The 25,766-nt window shown below is 32.3% G+C and overlaps 1 protein-coding gene and 1 pseudogene across 8 annotated transcripts in view; one reads left to right on the top strand and one right to left on the bottom strand.

The window, feature by feature from the left end:
- The window catches only part of LOC145287828 (uncharacterized), a 1,009,440-nt gene that overhangs the window by 720,815 nt on the left and 262,859 nt on the right, over positions 1 to 25,766 (bottom strand). The window contains exon 1 of one of the 8 annotated variants that reach the window (XM_080135697.1): positions 1,922 to 1,961. The exons of the other annotated variants lie outside the window; for them this stretch is intronic. Coding sequence (XP_079991823.1) covers positions 1,922 to 1,949 — 28 coding nt within the window. The 5' untranslated portion in view covers positions 1,950 to 1,961. Of the gene's footprint in view, positions 1 to 1,921; positions 1,962 to 25,766 lie in introns of those variants that run through there. 8 annotated transcript variants of the gene reach the window in all.
- Positions 21,406 to 21,503, top strand: LOC145288426 (U2 spliceosomal RNA; annotated as a pseudogene).

Here is a 25,766-nt window from a genome sequence, read left to right as displayed (position 1 = left end):
AGACAAAAGGAACAGGAGAACTCCAAAACCATTAATTTATTATACGAAATAAACTATATTGAAACCGTTACCTTCCAAATATTAACGTTCTTTTTTTAAATTATGTCGGAACAATTAAGCTAATTTATTGAACGAAATAAAACGCACTTATCTTTTGCGAACTATTTCAGTGACGCTACATATTTCTTTATATAACTCCTTAATTTCCATTTCTTACAGTAGCAAATCATATTACAAAAAAGGCGTGAGGCTAATAGACCACTCGAAGATAAGGGTTAATAGTGTACAGTAATCAATTGGACAATAGAGAAATCGTTAGTAATGGAAATTTGGTAAATTTGTTAACTTAAGTGGATCGGCTTATCAAGAACTTGTTTACGTTGGACTTGAAGACAACCATATTGTAGTCAGTTGGAAAGCAGGAAAACGGAAGACAGTTACTTTTACTCATGCTTTAATGTATTTGTAATAAACGTTATTTTCCGTTAACCGGGACGTCATTTACCGCATTTCCATGATTTCTAGTTTTAATAAATATTATACACGATATGTTGTTCAAAAGAAATATAGAGAACAGTTTTTATCACATTTATTTAAAAGCATTTAGAACGTGTATGTCTTGAAATGCACATGTTCTCATGCACGTATACAGAGTACACACACATAAATAGGCATATATATATATATATATATATATATATGTATACACACTCATATTAAAATGGCATGTGAGGTCTATGTAGCAAGAAAGAGAATGTTAGATTAGAGAATGAGTCCAAGTTGACATATAAAGTGTAAGAGAAAAACAAGAACTCAAACAGGAGAGAACGAGTTCAGTGGCTATTAACTTAAAATAATGGCTTCTCATTTAAAAATTATAAAAAAAAATTAAGGGCAAATGTCAAACAGGTTCACGTCGTCTGAAGCGTAGGTTAGGAAACTGCGTAATTTGTAAACTTGCTCAACAACACAAAAATATCGTTCAAGGCACTTAAACGACGGATGTGAGTCACAGCTTTTTTTTTATAACTTTAAACTCTAATATTCATGTTAGATTGCACAATGAAATAATTTATATATATTTAATTGTTCTGATCGCGTTGTTGAAGGACAGCTCTTGAAATATATAAATATAAGTTTGAAACACCGACATATTTTATACTAACTGATACTTTTTTTTGTTTCGGATCTACATATTCATACCAGATATCACTAATTAAGTACGAGACTAGGAAAAACGAATTCGCAGAGTTGCAGAAGAGACATATTTTGGGTTAATCTGTACATGGATTTTATCAGCGTCACATCGTCGCACATCGCATTTTATTGTCGAATGAACAATTGTGCAATTCATTTAGAAGGAAGGGGGTAATATAATTTCGACTATGGTTACTGAGAAGCTCTGAGAATAATTTACATTATTAACGACAATAAAAGGTGTCTTAAATTCTTTTATTTCTATCTAATATATAAATGAGCATTTATATATGCGCACACATATATGCGTGCACACATAAATATATGAAAACATACACGTATATGTATACATATATATACACCATATATATGCATACTTATACGTACACACATATATACATATATGTATACACACAAATATACACATTTATGTATATCCGCAAATATACACAGATATGCATATAAACAAATATACACATATATGTATACAAACATATGCACATACATATACGTATACCCCATCATATATATTCATATTTCATTTTAGTGCGTAACTTATATCTTTTTGTCACCAGCACAGGGAAAAATTTATTAGATGCTTCGTTTGTTCGTAGCATAAACATTTAAGACAATGTTGATAATCATCTCTTGTTCTACAATGCAACAGCTAAAATGCTCTAGTGTCTAAGGAAAGCTATTCAATACCAAAACATTGCTTGCTTACCTGGTTTTCTGATGTTCTGCGCCATCATATGTGCGTTACATATTTTTTGATGTTGACATGTTCACGTCTTAGTTAAATCATTCTACTAATAGATGTTGAAATCTAATGCTCGTTGTATTATCCTAATGAATTGCGGCCGCGATCTTAGCGTTCGACAAACTAGATTGCTATGCTTTGTTTTGTTTTTATATAAATTTATGCTTATAGACAGATCAAATAGAGAAAGCACTCATAAAATAAGCTTTTAAAATCTAATAGCATGATGATGCAAGAAATAGAAAGAAAAAAAATAAAGGCGTTTCCAAATCTGAATTTAGATAAACAATCTTGCTGCCATTGTAAAGGTTGTTGTGAAATTGAAAGAACTAAAAATTTAAGAACATGTTCTGCGTATTTAAGTCGGTACTTTTCTGTGGCAGATAAATATACAAGAAAACTGATATAGAAGGTGCATGCAAATGTATTTATAGGTGACCATTTCGCAACTAAGTGTTCTGCCTCAGACATAGAAATGCTAAGATAGCTTCCTTTTTACACACGTGCGCACATCTATACTTACTGACCTACATATGTGTATAAAATATGCGCGAGCGTGTATGTGTAATCACTCAATTTTAAACGTCCCTGCATGCAATTATATATTAGCTGCTGGCAGATAAATTCTGTTAAAGTCATTACCTTTATCGTCCAAGGTAAGATATTAACCTCTTGAGAAATAGAAAAGTCTGAGTAATTCTTATAGTGAAATTTTCCAGCTGACAACGCGTGCTTCAACGCACACCGCCTAATGCTTACAAAAATATATAGTAAAACACTCGCATACACATTTTTTACTAACACCCACATACAGATAGATACTCATACACACAAGCTAACAAACATCTGTATTTATACATTTATATGTTTACTAGCAGGCCGCCCGGTATTGCCCGGTCGTAAAATACGCTTAAATATGATATTTTGATTAATGCAGATTTCGTGTTTATTTTATTGGGTCCAATATATCGTAATGATTTAATTTTTCTTAAAGTGACTCCTGCGCCACCACCAACAATCGAAACTAAAAGGAGTTATTTTTCTTTTGGCGTTAGTTCCTGCGCAATGAAGACATGTTCGCTGTAGAGCTACAAATTAAAAAATGAACCGATAGTTATTACATTATGCATGCATATTCGTAATGCCGTCGTTCGACCTCTACATAGCAAATTACATTTTTTTTTAAATATTCCCAGTTTTGCACTGGTTTTCCAAATATTACGTTTCGCATGGGTTCCAATACCCTATATATTACGCTTCATGTCTGTAAACCTAAAATTGACAGATGAGTTTGGTAGACAAAATTTTTAAACATATATATATATATATATATATATGTATATATATATGTATATATATATATACGTATATATATATATGTATAAATATGTATATATATATATATATGTATAAATATATATATATATGAACATGAAAATATATATATATATATGTACATGAAAACTTCATTATATGATGAAAAAGCAAGAACGGACATTCTTAACATGTAGGCATTCAAGTTCACTGATACAAATGCAATGAAACAAATAATGTTTCAAAGGATAGAAGTCATAAAGATTCACGTACGCAGGCAAAACTACCATTTAACACCTAAGCGTCAAGAGTTGGCTCATTATTTATTTAACTCCTAAGTGTAATAGACTATAAAGCTAGTTAAACCTTAGCAAGAACATAGCGCGCAGTAGATTGAGGCAAACATCAGACGTATTTGATACACTTAACTTGAGATGTGCGCATTAATTTTGAGCGTTTAGCAATGCATGTTTACATCACAGAAGTATGAATGCCATTTTAACCTTAAAAGTGACAGACCTAAACAAAAAATGCTATTTCTAAGTTAAACGTCAGAATAAAAGACAAGAAGACTATATCAAAGTTAAACGTTACATACTAAATAACAAAATACCATATCAGACAAATCCAGAAATAAATAAACGAAAAAAACAACAAAAGAAACAACAAAACTGACACTTGTAACTAAAACGTGGCATATCTACTTATGAACAGCTTTTCTTATTAAGATGGTTTTCTGCATAAATTATAAAAATGGTTTTCTGCATCTAAAATGATAAAGATGATTTTATGCATCTAAAAGTATAAACATGGTTTTCTGCATCTAAAATTATAAAGATGGTTTATACATCTAAAATTATAAAGATGGTTTTGTGCATAAATTATAAAGATGGTTTTCTGCATCTAAAATTATGAAGATTGTTTTCTGCATCAATTATGAAGATGGTTTTGTGCATAAATTATAAAGATGGTTTTATGCATCTAAAATTATAAAGATGGTTTTGTGCATAAATTATAAATATGGTTTTGTGCATAAATTATAAAGATGGTTTTGTGCATAAATTATAAAGATGGTTTTGTGCATAAATTATAAAGATGGTTTTCTGCATCTAAAATTATGAAGATTGTTTTCTGCATACATTATGAAGATGGTTTTGTGCATCTAAAATTATAAAGATGGTTTTCTGCATTTAAAATTATAAAGATGGTTTTGTGCATCTAAAATTATAAAGATGGTTTTCTGCATCTAAAATTATAAAGATGGTTTTCTGCATCTAAAATTATGAAGATGGTTTTGTGCATCTAAAATTATAAAGATGGTTTTCTGCATCTAAAATTATAAAGATGGTTTTGTGCATAAATTATTACGATTGTTTTCTGCATCTAAAATTATAAAGATGGTTTTGTGCATAAATTATAAAGATGGTTTTCTGCATCTAAAATTATAAAAATGGTTTTGTGCATAAATTATAAAGATGGTTTTCTACATCTAAAATTATAAAGATGGTTTTATGCATCTAAAATAATAAATATGGTTTTGTGCATAAATTATAAAGATGGTTTTCTGCATCTAAAATTATAAAGATGGTTTTCTGCATCTAAAATTATAAAGATGGTGCTGTGCATAAATTATAAAGTTGGTTTTCTGCATCTAAAATTATCTGCATCTATTCAGTTTATACGTATAGCCACAAAAGTAGAATTTCAAACTTAATCATGATAGACGAAAAGACAGACAAAGCCTTTATCGATTGCGAAGACGCTTTTATAAACAGTACTTTTGCAACTCATATAAGCACATTTTTTAGAGAATTGGAACCAGTTTTGTTCAGAGCTTCACAATCGGTCGCCAGCGAGACAAGAGTTTTATTCGAAGAAGATCAATAATTATGGCAAGAAGCGAAAAAAATCACTTTGAAAGAGGAGTCTTCAGTTCCAGATGCGTTTGATGTTTGGCTCGAAAACTCTAGAACAAACAATACGTTGATCGATCAAATGCCAATTCGACTTTCCGATCAATGGCTACACTTACGTACGAACTGGGGACACGGGGTCAAGTCTGCTGGAAGTTAAGCTGATGTCACGTGACAATAAGGATTGTCGATGTCAAAATGAACATAAAGTAAGGGCTCTAAATTCATACTGGCACGCATTTGTCTCGCTTCTATTAATGTTTGCCCAGAGGCAGGTTCAGGCGTCGGTACACGCAACGAAGAACAGCTCGAATAGACGCCGCAAGAAAAATTGATTTTCAAATAAAACACATGTTTATTCGCTCTCCGCCAATTGAGACTTCAATATCGGGTGAAAAAGAAGGTAAAAAAGAAAACGAGAAATGCATTTATTGAATTTACCTGTTCAACGAAGAAGATTCTATTCAAAACTGAAATGTGACAGATCAACTAAAATGTTATTTTCAACTTACGTTTAAGAAACTAAGGCAAAAACAATTTCAAATTTAAGAGTGAAAAACTAATGACCAGATAATTTCAAGCAAGTACAGGCCTATCAACAGATTTGTAGACGTATTTAAGAATATCATTACAAACTGACGTGTGAACGGCTGATGTAAATGTTAGAAACTTGTGTGCTATGTCTTTTCTAAAATACTATTTTTAATGATATATAACAAAACGTTAAACAGACCGAGCAAATTCTCTGAATGGAAATTCGTAAACGCATACATGAACGCATACATGAAAATATAAGTATGATTGGTCGACGGATGAAGCCCTGGAGATACGAGAACGCATATGAATAGAAAATGAATAAGCATTTCACGAGTGTGGACATTTTGAAAGACATTTTTGTAGACTTCGTATATGTAGGTAAAACAGAGAAGACACAGGTTAAAGTGTCAATGTAGGTTAACTACAAGCTTTAATCGCCTTTAATATATTTAGCTAAAACATTCTTTTTTTGCAACACATGCATATATATATACATATATATACATATATACATATATATGCATATACCCACATATATATACATATATACATATACATACATATATACATATATATACACATACATATAAACATATACATATATATGCATATATATATGTACATATATACATATATACATATATATACATATATACATATACATATACATATATATATATATATATATATATATATATATATATATATATAGCTGTACAACGCGTCGTTTAATTTTTTTTCAATCAATCTTAGCTGATAAATAGTTGACTTTATGACTGTTAAGAAAATAATGTTGTGATCACATTAAATATGCCGGAAAATATTACTTATGTCAAAACTTGAAGAATACTCCAGGACTATAAATTCGGAGAAGATGATAGTCATGAAAATCGTGAAAATATCGGTTTCTTCGCCTGAAATGTTATGCATTTTGATCCAGTGCGAAGAGTCGAGAAAGTTTGACTTATTTAATATCGAAAATGAAAAATCTTACCAAATTTTCCATTTTGTATTTCGATTGGAAATGCACTCACCTGTAAATATAAAATAGCACTTTATTAAAAAATAACATAAAACATATATAAAGTCAATAATATATATATATATATATATATATATATATATATATATATATATATATATATATATAGACAGATTTTCTACAATCGCCTATTCCCCAAAAATCTTATTTTTAACTAAATAATTATAAATATACATAGTCCAATTTTAAAAAAAGTTTTGTTAATTGATAATTTATTATCAAGGCCAGGAAGCCACTCGGGGATAAAGGTTATTGCATGTACAGTAATCAATAAGATAATATCGTAGTAAACGTTAGTAATGGAGATTTGATAAAGTATCTTACTTAAGGGGCGGTTTATCAGGAATTTGTTTATGTTGAACTTGAAGACATCCAAGTTGTAGTCAGGTGGGAAACAGGCAAACGGAACAGAGTTTCATAGGCGTGCACTTCTAAGATCAAGGTGTAGTATTTGTTCTTCGGATGCGGCATTTCCGTTTTTCGTTCTCTTTTGGTCTTCATGACTGAGACAGTTTTTATTTTTGTACTTTTTCTCCACGTTTAAAACGACCTGGTGTCTAACGCTGTTCCGTGGGGAAGCATTGTAAATAGGTACAGTGGTTGCTGGCAGTCCTGAAAGCAGTTGTACGCTCAGTACATCTATTATATTGGTAGCTATGGAAAAAATGATTTCTGTGCGCGATGGGAGCAGCACATTCTGGTGAGAACCATGACTGGCTGTTAGAATTTTGTTGGAATTTTTTGGATGGTATGAATCTGTTTCTGCCTACAATTACACAGTCGGTCAGGACTGATACTATAATATGGAATGCTCAGATATAAATGTACGGAAGCTATCCCAGTCAGGCATAGAGTATCAGTATACAGAACGGTGGAGAGGCACGTCTGAAGATGTATTACATTTCACTTGTATCTTAACTGGTACAATCGAGTGATCGGAAGATCACAGATGAGATAGAACAGAACATGAACATAGCTCAGAGGAAGTTGTGAGAAAAAGGTCTAGAAGACTTGCATACAGACGGGAGGTATCGGGCACACGGGGGGGTCGTGAACAATCTGGATGAAATCAGCCGAAATCATGACAGAACCTCACTTCATCATCTGTCTTGTTCGAGTGGGTCAGTCATTCCACATTATGGACATTGAAGTCACCACAAATGTGAATGTTAGCCGAAGGATGAGAAGACAGAATGTGGAAAATTTTCTCAAATATACTCTTAAAGATAGTAACTCCGCTATTGTGGGGACGATAGAGGGCAAATATAAATGCGGTGGTGTAAGCAAGTGCAACCCGGAACACATATAAGGTAAATTAGGGTCTACTCTGGAGATATCACTACCACACGGATAGCCATCTTAAGCGCATATTCCATGCCCATGGCGATCTTGGGGGTCAGGTTTATATGTTTAGAGTATTCTTTAATTATGAACTCATCTAGGGAAGTGGTCGGCCCTACGCCAGTTTCGCTTTAAATGTAAATTAGCAAAATGGAATTATTTTACATTCCATTTTCATTTCAGTGGTTCACGTGGACTATAAACTCGCCATTGTTTGTAATATCCTTATAAATACAATATTTTCTACCAATCCTTACTTTATTAACATTAAAACGGCGAAGACTTATTTTATTATCTTTAGTATATTTTCAGTCGTGAGATAACTTTTTTCAGGCATTACGTTCAGCTTGGGAGGGGGGGGGGTAATATAGTCTATGTTTGTTCTGAACGAGCCCATCTCTCACTGGTTTTCGTCGCCATTGTGGTGGGATAATGCAAATTGTTGTGGGAGTATAAGAGTATGACAACAGAAATAGATATAAATTCTCTCGCAATAATCTTATGGTTCCAATTATAATCTCTTAATTTTGGGGGTATAAAGAGCATGCTTATTTGTCATGACATTTTCATTATGGCATAACCTTTTCTTTGAAGAGCTGAAAAGGGGCATAGATGAATAAAGTCGAAAGTCCTTTCTATTTATCTGACCTATATCTTCTTATCGTGAACAAATATTTAAAATTAGTACAAAACACCTTTTTTACCACTTTAAGTACATCATTTTCGTTTTTTTTTATTTCATTAGATCATCAATTTTATAACGGAATATAATTTGATTTTATGCCCGTAAAAAATCAAATCAAACAACTCTAAATATCGAATAAAATAATCTTTTTGTACGTTTTTGGTTGATTAATAAAATGCGACAATGTCCGGTAACTGTTAATTGAGATGCATAAATTGCACCATGCTCATCATATTTTTATAGTGTTTATTGCATATATTAAGATGCGAAATGAAAAAAAGGCTATAGATTGATTAACTGCTGCTCGTGATGTTCATATGATTCGGATGATGAGAAGCCCTAGATGACGAAACACGTGTCAGTGGATAAGTATTTTAAACTATATATATATATATATATATATATATATATATATATATATTTATGGAATATTTCAATGTTTTTTATTTAAATATTTATCAAATATTTTCCTGTGCATAAAAACCATCTATGAACACGTGTTTAGCCACGTTGACAACACGTGTTCATGGATCTTTTATGCACGTAAAAACTATATAATAAATATTTAAATAAAAACTAGTTAAATATTCAATTAATACACCTGTAATAATAATGATAATAATAATAATAACAAAAATACGTACCCCAAAATGAGGAGACGCAAATAAACAAAGCGAAACAATCAAATGCACCAGAATCGCTAATAAAAATAAATAAATAAAAACCCAAGTCATCTTACATATATATATATATATATATATATATATATATATATATACATACATGTATACATGTATATATACATACATATATACATATATATACATATATATATATATACATATACAGGACCCTTTTTTTTAATCAGACTATTCTACAATGTCTGGCCGTTTTTCTGTTTGGATTATGTGGACTGGAAATTGTAGAGATGTCTTGAGATCCACAGAAATTTTCCAATCAGCAGCTTCAAATCAGATGTTTTTCCTTCCTCACGGTGCATTCACCTTCTTTGTGAAACTGAATTATGGCTTCCGTGATTGTACCAGGTTGCTGATTTACTGACTCATATTGTATTTTCAATATTTTTCCATAATTATTTTCAACGTCTTGTTATGTCGCCATGTGTACATCTGAAGTGATTGTGAGCATGTAGATTGTAAATGGCTCAAGGTATGCCGATCATGTTAAATCTGAATCAGTATATCCCCGTTATTTTATGTTGTTCGCATTTGGTAGAAGATTATATGCAGAGCGAAGGGAAATGATATTGTCAGTGGTTCCCTGGTAATGAAGGATTTCCACGATGATCTAATTGGATCGATGCCATTCCAATTTGTCTATGAACATTGTTGACCTGTGTGATAGCAATTACTATCTTTAAGATCATACCAGAGAACATTGACCACATCCTGTTGGCTTATAATTCGGTTAACATTCACGTTTATGGAGACTTCAATGTTCACAATGGGGAATGGTTTACCCACTCAAACAAGACAGATGATAGGATAGATTCTGTCAGGATTTCTCCATTGCTTATGACATCAGTCAGATTGTTCACGAACCCACCTGTGTGCCTGACACTGACGGCCAGTATGCATGTCCTAGACCTTTTTATCACTGAGGTATGTTCCTCTTCCGTTCTCTCTCCACTGGGATCTTCCGACCACCCGGTTTTATCAGTTAAGATAAAACGAAATGTAATATATCCCCAGACGTACCTCTCCATCGCACATTATATCGATATTCTATGGCTGTTTGGGTTAGCTTCTGGGCATTTATAGCAGATCTACATCTGCGTTCCATGTTTAAAAATAAAGTGTCCTCTATAGTATCAGACTTGACGGAAGAGTTAATGCATATTCTCCAAAATATTCCAAATCACTTTTACCATTGTTTCCAACGCAATAGATATACTGAGATTAAAAGGCGCTTTCAGGACTGCCGGTGACCACTGTAAAAAAGTAATTAAAAATGCAAGAGAGTTGTATGCTGAGTCAATAAAGTCCAAAGTAGCTGAGCAGCGGCTTGGTTGCCATCAGTTTTGGCAAATAGCACACAGGATCCTGAACAGAATTATGTGCTCTATCCCAACTATACTCAATAGACATAAGGTAATCTCGTAAACACCAGACAACTCAAACTCTTTGTCAAGAACTTTGCAATTTATTAATTAACCCTCCGACCAAGGCTGTCAATCCCCCGTATTTCCTGTGCGACCAAGGCCGTCATCTATTTCCTCCTGTATCAGTAAACACGCTGTGCGACATACAAATATCCGAGAGTGATGTTGCCAAGCTAATCAAAAACCTTGATTCCAGTAAAGCAACTGGCCCTGGCGTCATTCTAATTATAGTGATGAAAAAGCTTAAACCAGAAGTAGCTCTCATACTTAGGAAGCTGTTTAAGCGTTGTCTAAAGGACGATTTCTCTCTGATACCCTGGAATATCTCATCAGTATGCCCTGTATTTAAGAATTCAGGTGATCGGTTATCTCCCTTTCAGTAGTGATAAATAAGTTGGTGGAATATGTGTTAAATAGAGAAGTAGTAAACCACCTCAGCAAAAAATTACATTCTTAGTGACATGAAATTTGATTTCAGTTCTACTAGATCTACAGCGGATGTGCTAACGGTTATATATTATAGGATTAGCGTGCCGCTTCTGTCTATTTTTGGGGAGGCGCTGGTTATCCTGCACATTAAAACAACCTTGTGTCACATTTTGCATCCGTGGGGAAGCAAATAAATGCCAATAAATAGAAAAATTGGGCTTTAATATGAATATCAATACACACAAAATAAAAATTATGCGAGTATATATATATATATATATGTGTGTGTGTGTGTGTGTGTGTGTGTGTGTGTATATATATATATATACTAGCAAAAGTACCAATCGTTGACTGGGTTCAAAAACAGCCTACAGAAAATAGGAAGGATTGTAAAGAGATAGCTTCGAATTTGGGTGTATCAAGACCAAAGCAAAATATGATGAAAGTAAAAATAAAATAGATAAAACCCATAGTTTATTATACCATACCTGTTCACACTTAAACACTTATCACAAAAACCTTGTTAAACTTTGTGACATATTTCCATTCTATTGAGGTCAGGCGCGAACGAACACCCCATAATTTTATTCTACCATATTTCTTCAAACTGAAACATAATTATCAAAGTATACTTACGCAGATAGATATAAAACGTCTTTATTAAAGCGTGTGCATATTTCCATTATATGGAGGCCAGGCACGAATGCAGACCCCACAAAGTTATTATACCGTCCCTATTTAAGTTAAAACATACTTATCAAAGTATTCTCATGTACATCTATATCAAAAACATTTGTAAACGCTTTTTTTAAATTTTTTATTTCCATACTTTGTGGACCAGGCGCGAACGCAGACCCCCACAATTTTAATGAAACACCGTTCTGCCAGTTCAAACATACCCATACCTGTGTCTCGATACATCTTCTATCATTATATGTAATCAGTTTTTTAAAATAGTCAACCATATAGGAGACTATTCGTGACCAGACACACACACACACACACACACACACATTCAGCGTTATATTATAGGTATATATATATATATATATATATATATATATATATATATAATATATCTTTGTATATATTTTAAATTCGAATACATTGCATATATGTGCATTTGCTCATGTAATTTCCTAATTTACATGAATTAAATACGTCGATGTTCTCTTTAGCATATATATTCCTATTAAATAATTGACCATCTTATCAGGGACCATTTTTAGCGTTTTCCTGTGGTAAAAATCAACGTAACACAGACGAAACGTTGATCATTTAGGTTTTCATTCTCCATTTTGTATCATATTGTCGGATTTTTGTAGGTTTATTCTTCACATTGTTACACACACACACACACACACACACACACACACACACACACACACATATATATATATATAGTGTGTGTGTGTGTTTGCTTGTTTGTGTTTTGAAGTATATCTAAAGATATGATGAATGTCCTTTCAACTTTCTGAGAGATTCGGTCTTGTGATAGAGTTATGACACGCATTATTTATGAATGTTTCCGCGATACGGGTTTCTTTACACGGTATGAATATTGCGAAGACATGCCTTTCATAAATTGTATTAGTCGAGATAAAAGACTTCGAAAGAATTCTCCTGGTATTGGAATTTTGTTTCTTTTAAAATATATTCTCCGAAATATCTTCTGCCTTTGTCATAATTCCCTAGATACTGACATCCATGTGTAATTTTAACTAAATGACATCTAGCAATTTGTTACATCTACCTCAATTCCTGTTACATTAATATACTTTTTACACAAAATTATGTATATTATTTTTATAAGTTTTTAATTGGTCTCATTTTTTATATGAGTTTTTAATTGGTCTTATTTTTCATATCAATTTTTAATCGATCTTATTTTTTTATACAAGTTTTTAATCGGTCTTATTTTTTGTATGAGTTTTTAATCGGTCTTACTTCTTTTATAAGTTTTTTCTCGGTCTTAGTTGGCTTTCAGTAAAAACATTTTCTCGGTGATTTTTAATAAAATACGATACAGGCTCTGCTTATGTTTTCTTTCATAAATTCCAGCACTCTCAAGATCCGTTTTAATTTCGCCGTCTTCTTTTATATTATGATGATATTTCCTGGTTTATTTATTGCTAGATTAATGCCTTTCCTGATTTTTAGATAATCTTGTCCTCTTGTGTGAGGTTCAATTATTGTATATCGTATATCTTTGGATAATACTTTAGACTTTTGCGATTTAAAATCATTGAATTGCAGACTGCACATCAAAAAGTTAGATGATAAGTAGCATTCCATTGCAAACATTTACTGAAAGATACCATTAACGTACTATCGAAAATTGAAGATGTAAAGTTTTTTTTTAAATACAAAGTTTTAATTGGAAATGTTAAAAAGTTTCACGTACCAATTTGTAAACAAAACGAAAATCTTTTAAGACATGTAGTTTCTATTTGATTCTTTGTCAACTGAATATGTTTACCCACGCTTTCCTGTGTCCCCCACCAGATTTCCATTTCATATAATGGTTTTAATCGTAATTAACACTCGATTTAACTCGGTTGAGCGAGGTAGGAAACCTTTCAGCTGGCTCTTTCACTGTTTATATTTAAAATTCACTTTGGTTACATTTGGTCGTCTTTTAACTATTCTGTACCCCCCCAAGAACACGCCCATATATATATATATATATATATATATATATATATATATATATATATATATATATATATATATATATATGTGTGTGTGTGTGTGTGTTTGTGTGTGTGTGAGTGTGTGTGTGTTTGTCTGTTTGTGTGTGTGTATTGAAAACGTGTCCGTACATTTGTGAGCACAACAAAGTATGATAAAAAAAATAATAATTTTGAGGATAGAAACTGAATACGGATTTCATTTTAAAATATTTTATGAATTAATTATTGTTGTTATTACAGTTGATAAAAGGATAAATTATTCGAAGTTGAAGGAGTGCCACCAGCAGGAATCTCTAGCATTTTTACTTGCCTTTAAAGTCGCGTGCGAGCGACTCTATAAGTCACTCCGTCGGTCCGTCGGTCTGTCCGTAACAATTTTGGGCTTGGCCTTTTTGGTTAAGATCAAAGGTCTGTTGTTAATAGATGCTGTTCTTAGATGTCTAAGCTTTTCTTGGCCTTTTGGCCAATATCAAAGTTTAGTATCTGCTCCGGCAAGCAAAGACCATATGTGGGGGCAGCCACACATACAGGACCTTGGTCAATGTAGGGGCAGCCCTTCATACCAATTGTCACTATACAGCTCCCCTACGCCCTTGGGAGTTTGTCCACATTTCCTCTTCACTCCTCACATTAAAAATCGCCCTTGTGCCTAATTTGCTCGGTGGGGGTGCAAATAAATACCAACACCACATATAAGACCTTGACAACCCTTCATACCAATTGTCACTATCCAGCTTCCCTACTCGCCGGGAAGCTGGTCCCCATTTCTCCTTCACTCCTCACATTAAAAATCGGCGCTGTGCCTAATTTGCTCGGTGGGGGAGCAAATAAATACCCTTTTCTTGGCCTTTTGGCCAAGATCAAAGTGTATGATCTGTTTTTACTACATACTGTACTTATGGCTGTAACTTTGTGATATAAAGTGGGGTATCACTTTACTTCATTATTATAATAAAAATGATCACCCACGTTACAACCAGTCAGTCTCAAAGCTATTGAAGTCATTCTCCAGATCATTCAAGTTGATTCTGAAGGATTTCAGTTATTTTTTAAGCATTCAAGTTATTCTTAAGATCATTCAATTTATCCTTAAGTTCATTAAAGTCATTGTAAGTCAGTTACTTTTTATTTATTTAAGTCATTTCAGCCCATTTATCGGTCATTTTAGTTTATCTTTTAGAATTTAACATCAATCCTACATCACGCATTCATTCATTACACGAGAGCACGCGACTAATGGCTATCGACCTTGTTTGTTTGTAATATCAATAAACTTGGCTTGAATTCTTTTAGTTTAAACGTGAGCATTAGCTAAATATCTCAACTAGTCATAATTATAGTTTACTTATTTCTTTTGTGGTGTGATTATTGTGGAGATTCATTGTTACTTTGAAAGTGGCAAAACACATATGGGAATATAACATGTTTTTTAGTCATTTCGAACAGAAAATCTAATCTGTGAAAACAGCACCGGGCTGCGAGAAGAAAAAGAATATAGCTACATATATATATTGAATAGGTTTGTTTTTTAACTTTTATGAAAGAACTGGATTCAACCGCGAGTTTTAATATTCTTTCCACATACAAATAAAACAACTTTACAAGTTCATACCAAATATCAGACTAAATTTCGGACATAAACTATTTATAACAGAAACTAACACGTATCTAAAAATTATGCGCGCCATTGTAGGCATATATATATATATATATATATATATATATATATATATATATATATATATATATATATGTGTGGGGGGGTCGTAAAAAAGGTTTCTTAATACATGTGTGGGCAAGGGTGCAAAAACTATCACTTGCATGACTTTGAATACGACTGCGATGTTGCCACAGTTCAACTATCGCTAACAAACAAGAACCAAATAGATTATAATATTAAATAGATACACCATCTGCATGCTAGTTGTCTTATTAAAAAATAGATTTAGTAAAAACGAAGAAAAAATAGAATTCTCTTAAATTCTGTGCCAAAGTCTATCGGACTTTTCTCGAATTGTAATATATTTTATGGGGTTGGATCACTTCCGGTTGAAGAAGATATACATTTTCTGAATATTAATGGTGACCCGAGAGTTTTAAGTAACCCATTATTTTCTGTTTTCAAGTGGAACTAATCCTAAGCGACTTAGACATATTGTCTGCAACATGTTGTGCTTCAGATATTAAAGGCCTTCATAAATTTAGACTTGGAGATCAATAGTTTATGTGATCGAGGAATCCTAAAGTTCAGCATTCAAATACGATTGGAAAAAAGCCACTATGCACTCTACTGTGCATGGCAATAAAAACAAAATGAATAAAAACAAAATGAATAAAAACAAAATGAATAAAAACAGAATGAATAAAAACCTATATAAAATGCAGAACAATGATTTTAAAGGAGCCATAACGATTCAATTAAGGCGGGACACACATCGATTCGTTGCTTAGGCGTGAAATAAATTTAGCAAGTATTTTGCTGTCAGATATTATTAGACATACAATACGACATGCTTATCGAGTTATATAAATACATTGTATATCAGGACACGCACACTCCGAGAAAATATTTTCTGTATTCAAAGCACCAATAAAATCAAGGTACAAATAACTATATTAGATTTGTTCGTCATCGACTTGTGTTGTATAATTCTCATTTTGTATTGTATTTGTTAGCATTTTTTACTTTATGACGTAGTCAAATAATATTGATATGCAGATGAATATAATCTGAATCTAAATCGTGTAAAAAATAACGAGTACAACTGGTATGATATATTTGAATTAACTAAAAACATGTGTTTTTCAAAAGTTTGGTGGGGCGTTGTTTTGAACAACGTTTCGCACAAGAACTGATGTGCACATTCTTCTTAGAGTCATTACAAGGGGGCTTAATCGTTTAGTCTATCACAATTAAGTGTTAAATAAGATTTACATCGTCGAACGCGAAGATTGTAGGAACCAATAAAAAGCGAACCTTCGTATCACCCTCGCGTAATGTCGATCTACTTCATGATATTTAAGTTAGTTGACATATATTTTTATAAGATAAGTTATGTTATGGTCTATGCACTATTTAATGAATATTTACTATCGAATATGGCAATGAGTTTTAGTTACATTATGATGTAACATGGCTATTGAAACATTTCGATTTACTTCTAGAAAGTTTCAACTAGCCTTATGTTTGTAATACAGATCGCGTTTCTTATTAGAACTGACAAACGAAGGTAAAGTTATAGTTTATTTGGAGGATTTTTAATACATCCGTCGTGGTCACTAGTGAAACTATTAATATTGTCACGCCGGACTAAACCGAATTGATCTATTAATATAAGTGTCGCTCCGGGACTCATCGTAATTTACTTGGACATACATGTGGGTTTCCATTGCCTTCTTTTAAAGAAATGCATTGGCTTGCTTGCAGAACGAAACACAGATAGGGATTTTGCATGTGTATTTGAGCAATTTATAAGACTGCTTATTACATTTTTCATGGGGTTTTCTTTGTTATTGTAGTATTCGTTATTTTTCAGACAAACTGTAATAAATAATATTAGAAAAAGAAAACCCACTTCATTGCACGTACACTGTACAGCGAGAGTGTATTCAGAAATCGTTGAGTCACAATTATCATTTAATATACACTCTCTTACTGAAGTCATTCGTACTAATGATTAACTACCGAAAACCATTGTTTGATGCAATGAGAATGAAGTGTATTCTAAAATATACTCTAATCAATACTTTCATTGATCCTTATTAAGCAATCGCTATTTTAGTCACGTTTCGCATAAACTTAGCTTTAAAATTTCTCCAAGATAATTTTCTTGCTACTTCGCAATTTTCCACGAGGTTCTACGTTTGTTTGTCGACCAAGCATTAGTTTTAAACAGCATATTCAATGTTGCATAATTGAATAAAATTGATTGGCTTAGCAGATGCATTTTATTTAAGATTTTTCCAAGCATCTCTTAAAGAGCTTTTCTCAATCAGTCGATCTGACAAACTCAACTTTTAAATAGCATGTTTATCGGTCTATCAAGCTTCTTCTATGTCATATTTGTTTAGTTATACTTAAGGTTGAAATGGTTGTTTCGCCAGTGTGTAAAACCTAGTTAAAAAAAAAAAATTTGATGTGAAGATATTGTCCTTCTGTCTATCTAAAATAATAAATAATATGTTTGTTGAATCCTCAAGATTGTTTCTGGAGGAGGCGTTTTACCTTCTGTCCTGCTAAAATTAGAAATAGGATTTTGATAGAAGAATGGTAATTTTTAATGAATGAATCTTAAGAATCGCCATTCTTGTTAAAATCTATTTTCTTTCTTTGTAAACGCAGCTTCAAACATTCCGTAAATTTAATCCTTTCGTTTCCTACAAGCATTTAAGTGTAAATTGCATTGACGCCAGAATTTTCTTTATCTTAACACGTCATCAGAAACGTTCGCGAAAGCAAGTGAATACGAATGTAGTTCCGCTCAAACTGTAAAAGCAATGATTGCTTAAATTAACACCACGTCAATTTCACCGATAAACGTGCTCATTTGATTTTCGCTGAAAACAAAACGAATTGTAAACTCGTTTCTTAACTGGTGTATTAAAGAGATTATCGTTGACCATCCGCATTCTTATGACACGGAGCAAACTTATCAGATCCGCCTGATCGAGTGACGTTTACAGCTGTTGATTGTTTTCCAGGAACGATTCTTTTAGATATTAATACGTTATCGATATAATCATGAATGATAGACAACCTGGATTATTTTTAAATATATATTATAAAAAGAAAATACGCCCGGTAACACAAAACAAGCGAGGGACAAAATTAAGCAGGAAAGAATAACAAAACAAATTATTATGCTTACGATATTACAAAGAGAAGGTATAAAAGGGTTCAATAAAATGGTTTCTAAAATTCCCAATAAAATAATGAGTGTGAATTGCTGAGAATGCAGAACAAGTCAACACTGCACCTGGAAACACAAATTCAGACGAACTTCTTTTTAGACTTATGTAGTTTCTATTTGATTCTTTGTATTTGGTATTTTTACCCACGCTTTCTTGTGTCCCGCACCGTGTGTCTATTTCATATAATTTTTTAATCGTAATTACAACTCAATTTAACTCTGTTGAGCGAGGTACGAAACCGTTCAGCTGGCTCTTTCACTGTTTATATTCTAAATCACTATGGTAAAATCTGGTTTTCATTTAATTATTCTGTATCCCCTAACACACACACACACACACACCCATATATATGCGTATGTGTGTGTGTGTGTGTGTGTGTGTGTGTGTGTGTGTGTGTGTGTGTGTGTGTGTGTGTGTTAGGGGATACAGAATAATTTCTCATCCTGTCATTTTTGTGCTGTTGGAGTATATCCATAACAAGATACACTACATGCGTCCGTGTATTATTGAGCACAAGAAAGTATGATAGAAAAAAATAATAATTTTCAGGATGAAAATTGAATACGTCTTTCATTTTAAAATATTTTATGAATTATGTAGTACAGTTGACAGAACGATACCTTATTTGCTATCAGTAGGAATATCCAGCATTTTTATTTGCCTTTTTCCGTAGTATCAATAAACTTGTATTGAATTCTTTTAGTTTAAACCGCGAACATTAGCTAAATATATCAGCTAGTCATAAATATAACTTACTTATTTCTTTAGTGGAGTGATTACTGGAGTAGAGATTCATTGTTACATTGAAAGTGGCAAAACTCATATTGGAATAGAACTAATTTAGACGATTCATACAGAAAATCCGGTCTCTGAAAAATGCGCCGGGCAGCGAAAAGAAAAAGAATATAGCTAGAGAATAATTTTCGAGGCGACCTTCATTTGACCCATTTATGGTTAAATGGCTGAAAGGGGCCATGGAGAGTTCAATCAACGTCAGCAATAACCCCGAATTTACTCGCATGTCAAGTTGGAATCCCGCTAAAAAAAATAAACAAAAAAGTTTCTAAAGGCTACCATATTCATTAAATGTATTTTGGAATTGAAGTACAACAAATATTTTTAAAATTTCATGCGCCATGGCGGAATAGCAAATTAGTAAAATTATTTATACAATTAACTTGATAAAGATTGGAAAATGTTTACAGAGCTCCCTTATAATGTACTAATACGTCCTTCTCGCTTTATATTTCCCTTCCCGCACCCCCTCTCTTTTCCCTCTGTCTTTTTTAACCTATTATTCCACCTGTCGTTCTTTATCTTTATTATTTGCGTACACCACACCACCTCATGCCACTACTTTTTATCATTGTCTTTTTTTTTTACTTATACTGTCCGATTTCACTCTGATCATTTTAAACGATCATAAGCGAATGAAAAGTGCACACACTAACAAACGAATAATCGACGTAACAAACAACATAAGAGAATTCATTTTATTATAGATATTTATACTTATATATATATATATATATATATATATATATATATATATATATATATATATATATTCATAATTATATACGTGTGTGCACGTGTGTGTGAGAGCTATATAAAGACCACAAGTGCGTTTAAACTGGGTTACTTCTTATCACAAACGTATTTCTCATCCTGTCATTTTTGTGCTGTTGGAGTATATCCATAACAAGATACACTACTTATAGGGAGATGGCTGAATCTATTTGTAACACAGCCACATCTACACACACCTACGCTCACATACACACGTATACATATATTTAATGAGGTCATTACACGAGAAATGCTCTATATATAAAAGTGTTAGGTTAAAAAAGTATATGTGCTATCTTCGAAATATGGAGTATATATATATATATATATATATATATATATATATATATATATATATATATATATATATATATCGATACGAATGTACTTAGTTTTATTGGTAATTTTCTCGATTACCAAGTTCATATTTGAAAAGGCGTCAGTATTTATAAATAACTTAAAACAATTGAGAATGAAGATAGCTATTTTATTATTAAATACATTTTTGGTAGATAATAAACACTTTTGATTTAATATATGATACGACTTTGAAACGATGAAGTAATATATATACATCAACAAAAGTTGTCGTTAGTTTATGGAATTCCGGGGAAATTCTAGTTATTTTATTCATTGAACTTATGTTTTGAAAAAAAAAGTTCAATGAATTATAAAAATTATAGAAAAACACTTTCGTTTATATTAAACTAACTAAAATATGTACTAGTTGAGAGAATTAACTCCTTAAGCTTATCACTGGGTTCATCATATGGTAACAAAATTCATACTCAACCCCATCATCATTACGTTGATCGCTCCTCTGTTATCATGCTGCGCAAAAAAGGAAAAAAAAAATTGGTGTCGCTGTTAAGGCAAAGCTAATAAAAAGTATTTGTCTTTCTTGGCCTTTTGGCTAAGATCAAAGTGTAGTATCTGTCCTTAAGGTGCTACATTTAAATTTCTTCTCTCTCAGTGGAAGAGAAATCCTTTACGACTAAGACAATTGTTTCTCCACGTTAAAAAACGACCCTGGTGTCTAAATCTGTCCCGTGGGGAGGCATTGTGAATAGTTACTATGTTTAATGTAACAAAGTTTTAATATTAAAAAAGTAACTGGAAAAAGTTATTTCTGCCCTGCCTGGAAGCGTTACTCCTGATTAATTATAAAATGCCCTGGAAAATGCCCCTTCTGATTTTTTTTTGTTTACTTGCCTCGCCGCAAGGGCGGAATTGGACATGAGGTCGGTTAAAAATTAAGGGGGAAAACCAGCTCCCCAAAAGAGGCTCTCTGGTCAATAACAAAAATAAGAATTGTATCAGTAATGAAGGATTTCTCCTCCATTAATCAAGACCAAAAAATGGGGATGGGGGAATTAAGTCACTGAAATGCTGAAACTGATAGTACACTCAGACATTCACATGTTGAAGCAATGGTTACCTAATCCCTAACCGTGTTAATGTTTTTATGTAGTCGCAAACCTGATAGGCCCTGAACTGGCATCTAAGCTTCAGCCTCTGTCCCATCGACGAAATGTTGCATCCCTCTGCCTTTTCTACAAGTATTTTAGTGGTGAATGCTCTGACGAACTGCAATCACTTGTGCCCCCACGACGTAAGCACCCTCGACAAACCCGACAAGCTGCTAAATCCCACCCCCACACTGTAGAGATCCCTAGATGTAAAAGATCTTTTTACTCCAATAGTTTCTTCCCCAGAACCGCTAGACTCTGGAATTCCATTCCAGGTCCCTGCTTCCCCAACAGTACTGACGTGCAGAAGTTCAAGTGTAACGTGAACCGACATCTTACTGCCACAATCCCTACATAGTACCCCAGCAGTTGTTGCCCCTGATAGTAGCCCCCTACACCAAAGTGGCAATTTGCCTTGTTTGGGGTGAAAATGTAATAATAAAAAAAAAGCTGCTGAAACAGTTTATGATTTAAACATTACTTTATTTCAAGTATATTTTAAACAGTGGGTTACAGGATATGAAGTCAGTCCCGGAAATTACTCGAACCGTTTACGATTTAAACATTACTTTATTTCATGTATATTTTTAACAGTGGGGTGGGGGATATTAAATCAGTCCCGAAAATTAAGATGAGACATATGAAGTCGGTTCCGGAAATGTCTGCAACCATTTACGTCTTGGACATTACTTTATTTAATGTATATTTTTAACAGTAGGATGGGAGATAAGAAGTCGTTCCCAGAAATGGTTGAAAAAGTTTACGATTTATACATTACTTTATTCCATGTATATTTTCAATAGTGGGGTGGGGATTATAAGTCAGTTCCAGAAATGGCTGAAACAGTTTACTATTTAGATATTACATTATTTCATGTATATTTTTAGCAGTGGGTTTGGAATATAAAGTCGGTCACGGAAATGGCTGAAACAGTTTACTATTTAGACATTACATTATTTCATGTATGTCTTTAGCAGTGGGTTGGGGGGGGATATAAAGTCAGTCCCGGAAATGGCTGAAATAGTTTACGATTAAAACATTGCTTTATTTAATGTATATTTGTAGCAGTGGGGTGGCGGACATGAAGTCAGTCCAGGGATTGAATGAGATGTGTAAATATATACTATCAGAAAGCGTCGCCCAGTATTGAATTAGATAAGTGGAAAAAATATAGCAGCAAAATACCCAGCGTCACCCGGGATCGAATGAGGTAGGTGAACGGTATATATTAACAGAATATGCGGCGTCACCCGGGATTGGATAAGATAGGTGAAACATATATACTATGAGAATACCCAGAAGTTATGTATTTGTTTTAATGAAATAATCAGTCCATGCAATATATCGAAGTTATTATTTAAGTAAGGGGGAGCGACATAGTGGGTTAAAGTTATGAAAATTATTGTCGAAATTAGTAACATATCCAAGAATTATGAAAAATGATGAAATGTGAGTTACTTGATTGGTGTGTTCGTAATGATATAATAAGCCCAGACAATATATCAAATGTATTATATAAGTAGGAGGGAGAGGCATAATGTGGGTTTTTAATTATAAAAATTATTGTCGAAATTAGTAACATATACAGAATTATGAAAAATGATTAAATGTGAGTTAATCGAGTGTGTGTTTATAATAAAATACTCAGCCCAGGAAATATATCAAAGTAATTATGTAAGTAAGGGAGGACGATAAGAATGGTTTAAATTATGAAAAATAATTGTCGAAATTAGTAACATATCCAAGAATTATGAGAAATGATAATATGTCATTTAATGCATTAGTGTGTTTGCAATGAAATAATCAGACCAGACAATATATCAAAGTTATTATTTTAGTAAGGGGGAGATTATGTGGGTTAAAATGATGAAACATGATTGTCGACATAAGTAACATATCCAAGTATTGTGAAAACTGACGAAATGTGAGTTAATTGATTGGTGTATTTGAAATAAAACAATCATCCCAGATAATATATCAAAGTTGTTATGTTTGTAGTGGGTGGTTGATAATGTGGGTTAAAATATTAAAAGTAATTGTCGAAATGTGTAACATATCAAAGAATTAAGAAAAATGATGAAGTGTGAGATAATTGATAGTTATGTTTTTTTTATGAAATAATCAGCCTAGAAAATATATCAAAGTGTTTTTTTACTAAGAGAGGGCGACGAGGATGGTTTAAATTATAAAAAGTTATGGTCGAAATTAGTAAGATATCCAATAATTACGAAAAATGACAAAATATGATTTAATTGATTGGTGTGTTTATAATAAAATAATCAGTTTAGACAATATATCAAAGTTATTATATAAGTAAAGGGGAAGAAGATAAGGCGGGCTTAAATTATGAAAAATTATTGTCGAAATTAGTAACAAATCCAAGAATTACGAAAAATGATGAAATATTAGTTAATTGATTGGTGAGTTTGTACGAAAATAATAAGCCTAGACAATATATCAAAGTTATTATTTAGTAAAGAGTGAAGGACGAAAATGTGGGTTAAAATTATGAAAAATGATTGTCGAAATAATTAACATATCCAAGGATTATGAAAAATGATTAAATGTGATTTCATGCATTAGTGTGTTTGTAATAAAATAATAAGCCCAGACAATATTTCAAATTATTATTTTATTAAGAGAGGGCGATAATGTGAGTATAAATTATGAAAGATGGTTGTCGAAATTAGTTACATACCCAAGAATTATGAAAAACGATGAAATGGAGGTTAATTGATTAGTGTGTGTGTAATGAAAGAATCAGCCCAGCAAATGTATCAAAGTTATTATTTTAGTAAGGTTGGGGGACAAAGTTGGTTTAAATTATAAAAAAAAATATTGTTTAGATTAGTAACATATCCGAGAATTACGAAAAATGATGAAATCCGAGTTGATTGATGCATGTCTTTGTAATGAAGTAATCAGCCTAGAAAATATATCAAAGTTATTATTTTAGTAAGGTGTGCGATATGGTGAGTTTAAATGATGAACACTTATTGTCAAAATTAGTACTATATCCAATAATTATTAAGAATAAAAATGATGAAATGTGAGTTAATGAATAGTTGTGTTTTTTATAAAATAATCAACCGATACAATATATCAAATTTACTATTACAGTACAGTTTAAAAAAAAAACAACTAGAATATGATTGTGCTTTCATTCATGCTGAATAGAACGCTCACAGCATGCCCAGCAACAATATATTGCATTGGAAAAATGCTGCTGTGGAATTTCCACAGGTCCCGCTAGTTAAAGAATAATACAATACTACATTATATCATTTTTTTCTTTTTACTTAACGATATCTAGCTACATAAATATTATTTGATTAGCCTTTTCGCTAAGATCAAAGTATATTATCTGTCTTAAGCATCACATGGATATCAGGCGCTTTTCTATTGTGTGGGTATACAACAAACAATTACATATACATAGAGAGAAAGAGAGAGATAGAAAGAGGGGGGGAAAAGTAGAGGGAACGCACATTAAGAATAATAAAAGACGGGCATATGAACATGTTATATTGTACCATAAACGTTCGTAAGTCGATGAAACAATTCTATTTCTCACCATTAAAGGTAGAACAAATATTAATCTGTTTTATTCTACAAATGTTTGTCTTTAGCTTTTCATGCTATACTACTCTTACTTAGGAAAACGTCAAGTTGGTAACATGTAAATATTCCGTATAAATGATGGGTTCGACCGTTTTTACTAAGCTAGGTTAAGAATGGTAGTTTTTCCAAACCATTTCGAGTTGTTCATGTTTAAATACGTTAA

Source organism: Euprymna scolopes, chromosome 11 (genome assembly GCF_053919585.1).
Source record: "Euprymna scolopes isolate OS-2025 chromosome 11, ASM5391958v1, whole genome shotgun sequence".
NCBI classification, from domain to species: domain Eukaryota; kingdom Metazoa; phylum Mollusca; class Cephalopoda; order Sepiida; family Sepiolidae; genus Euprymna; species Euprymna scolopes.
This window is presented reverse-complemented; position numbering and strand designations above follow the sequence as displayed.